Source organism: Trypanosoma cruzi, genomic scaffold (assembly GCF_000209065.1).
Source record: "Trypanosoma cruzi strain CL Brener 1047053515381 genomic scaffold, whole genome shotgun sequence".
Taxonomy (NCBI): Eukaryota; Euglenozoa; class Kinetoplastea; order Trypanosomatida; family Trypanosomatidae; genus Trypanosoma; species Trypanosoma cruzi.
The window spans coordinates 1-2,445 of NW_001849066.1; the positions used below are offsets into that span (position 1 = coordinate 1).

The 2,445-nt window shown below is 48.8% G+C and overlaps 2 protein-coding genes across 2 annotated transcripts, besides 4 other annotated features; both read right to left on the reverse strand.

Moving 5' to 3' along the window:
* Positions 1–63: a sequence feature (T-rich).
* Positions 1–2,445: a sequence feature (heterozygous, Esmeraldo-like haplotype).
* On the reverse strand, positions 73–525 carry Tc00.1047053505683.5 (uncharacterized protein; the record flags this gene model as incomplete). Its single annotated transcript, XM_797624.1, has 1 exon — positions 73–525. One exon carries the CDS (start codon positions 523–525, stop codon positions 73–75), a length of 453 nt encoding a protein of 150 aa, XP_802717.1.
* On the reverse strand, positions 773–1,852 carry Tc00.1047053505683.10 (sterol 24-c-methyltransferase, putative; the record flags this gene model as incomplete). Its single annotated transcript, XM_797623.1, has 1 exon — positions 773–1,852. The coding sequence occupies one exon, from the start codon at positions 1,850–1,852 to the stop codon at positions 773–775; it is 1,080 nt and encodes a 359-aa protein (XP_802716.1).
* Positions 2,178–2,260: a sequence feature (A-rich).
* Positions 2,385–2,445: a microsatellite.

Genomic DNA, 2,445 nt, shown 5'->3' on the forward strand with positions numbered 1-2,445 from the left:
TTATTTCTTACGTTTTTTTTTTTTCTGTTATTTCTCTCGCTCTCTCCTTTTTTTTTTTTTTTTACGATGTTTTCATGGCGCTCCCGTCATCAGCCACAAATCCCCCGTTTCGAACAGTTCGTCGTGCAGACAGGGGAGGAGTGGAGCGGGCCGCGTGGAAGAAAAAAAAAAAATCCGCGATGGCCCCCGCTGTGGGCCGGAGAGAAGCAAAGCAAAAGGCCAAACGGGGATGTTCTCGCGGACACACAAGACGCAGAGGGACGTGTCGGCCAAAAACAACTGAAGCGTCATTTCGCGGAACAAAAGACAAAGACAAAAAAACAAAACAAAAAACAAAAGATGGGACAACAGGAAAGTGGAACGGTGGTGGTGGTGGCGGCAGGAATCCAAAAACCACTTCCGCCTCCTCGCCGTACCCATGACAATCACATCCTCGTGCACGCTTGAATTACATATGTACACATGTATACACAAACCTATACCCGCCGGCTGCAGGGTTCTGTTGCCTTTTCCCCTCACCTCCATCCGTTTCTCCCTTTCCACGTCTTCAGTTCTTCTTTTTTTTTTAATTCCCTTTTAAAATTTCTTTTCCACTTCTTGTTGTTGATTTTCATGAAGGTCCTTTTGGCTGCATCCATCTGTAAGTCTTCTCATTGCCAAGGCATACAAAACAAAACAAGTTGTTTCTTTTTTACTTTAGCCGTGCCCTCGCACACACACACGGCCTCCTATATTATCCCTCATGCATGGATTCCTTTGCCTTCGCATGCTTCTACTTCCTCGGCTTTTCACCAGGGAGTGGCTTGCGCGCCTTCGCGAAGAAGGACGGGGTGAAGATGCCCGACTCACCGCCACTCACAAGGCTCCTTGCGGCCTCTTCAAGGATCTCCGCCCCCTTGTGTGTGCCACTCGGTGCAAGGCCAGCAAACTCCAACACGCGGCACATTTTGTTCGTAAACCAGCGGCCCAACGGGGAGCACTTGAGGCCTGCCAGCGTCGTGTAGTTCCCTTGCAGCGTCAGGTACCATGGTAGGTTGTGGATCGGACTTGACTCGAAACGCTCAGCCACATCGAAGCTGTCCTCCACAATGAAGCCGGATGCCTTCAGCGCCTCAATCACCTGGCCCTTGGTCTCCAGGTCAGGAAGGCTGTCACCAAGCTCAATTTTGTGGCGAATGCGGCGGTGTTCCTCATTATTTGGATCATACTTCTCAGTGATGCACCACTCGTACAGGACAAAGTAACTGCCGGGCTTGATGACACGGAAGACCTCGCTGAAACACTTCACCTTGTCCGTGGCATGGCAGGTGGCCTCAATGGCGTAGGCACCGTCGTATTCGTTATCGCCAAAGCACATGTTGCAGAAGTCGGTCTTGGTGTAGTTGATCTTGCTGTTCATGCCGTACTTGGTGTCGTGGCGGCGGGCTCGGCTGATCTGGTACTCATTGTTGTTGACCCCCATCACGTTGCAGCCGGCAAGGCGCACAATATTGCGCGCCGGACCCCCCACCCCGCAGCCCAGATCGAGCACCGTGTCCGTCGGCTTGAACTGTCCCTGGTACGCCAGGAAGAACTCATGGCGGGCGAGCGACTCAAGCAGCGACTCGCCGAGATAGCGCGGGGCGAAGTGAAAGCATTGTCCCCAGCCGTACTCGTAGAAGTCTGTCACGATGTCGTAGTACTCATTCACCATCGTTGTGGTCTCCGCCTTGCGCCCGCTGACGGACGCATCTTTTCCCTCAAACCGCTCACGGAATCGATTCGCCGTGGTGCTGACGTCTTTGTTCTCCTCCTCCGCCTTGCGGCTGCGCATGAGGTTGAGTGGGAGAGTGTCAGGAGCCCCAGCTGACATTTTTTTTTATTTTGTTTTGTTTTTATTTGACGTTGCTTTCCTTGAAAACTCGGGTGTGGTGTTACAGAAGAAGACGATTCTTTGTATGCTCAATGCTTCCATCCCCCACCACCACCGGCCAAAAAGAAGAGCCAAAGAGAGACATGTCAACAAAAGCAACAGGCGACGACGACAGCAACGGTGCAAATAAAATGCAGTTTAAAAGAGTGAGCGAGTGTGAATGGGTGAAAGCCAGCGAGCGAGCGAGAATGGCGCCACACTAAATGCTCCAAGTAACACTTTGCATTACCGAAAAAACAAAACAAAAATCAAAAGTAGATTAACCAAAAAAAAAAAAAAAACAACAAAAAAAAAAAAAAAACAACAACACACAGACAGGGAAAAAGTAAAAAAAAAAAAAAAAAGAAACAATGGAAAGAACAGTACAAAAATCATGCAAGGGAATGGACACCCGCTGCGGATAAAATGTGGTCGTTGCACGTATTGCCGTATTTGTGTAGGTGAGAGGACCCGGAAGGTAAACAAACAAATTAAAAAAAAAAAAAAAAAAAAAAAAAAAAAAAAAAACCCCAAACAAAAAAAAAAAAAAAAAA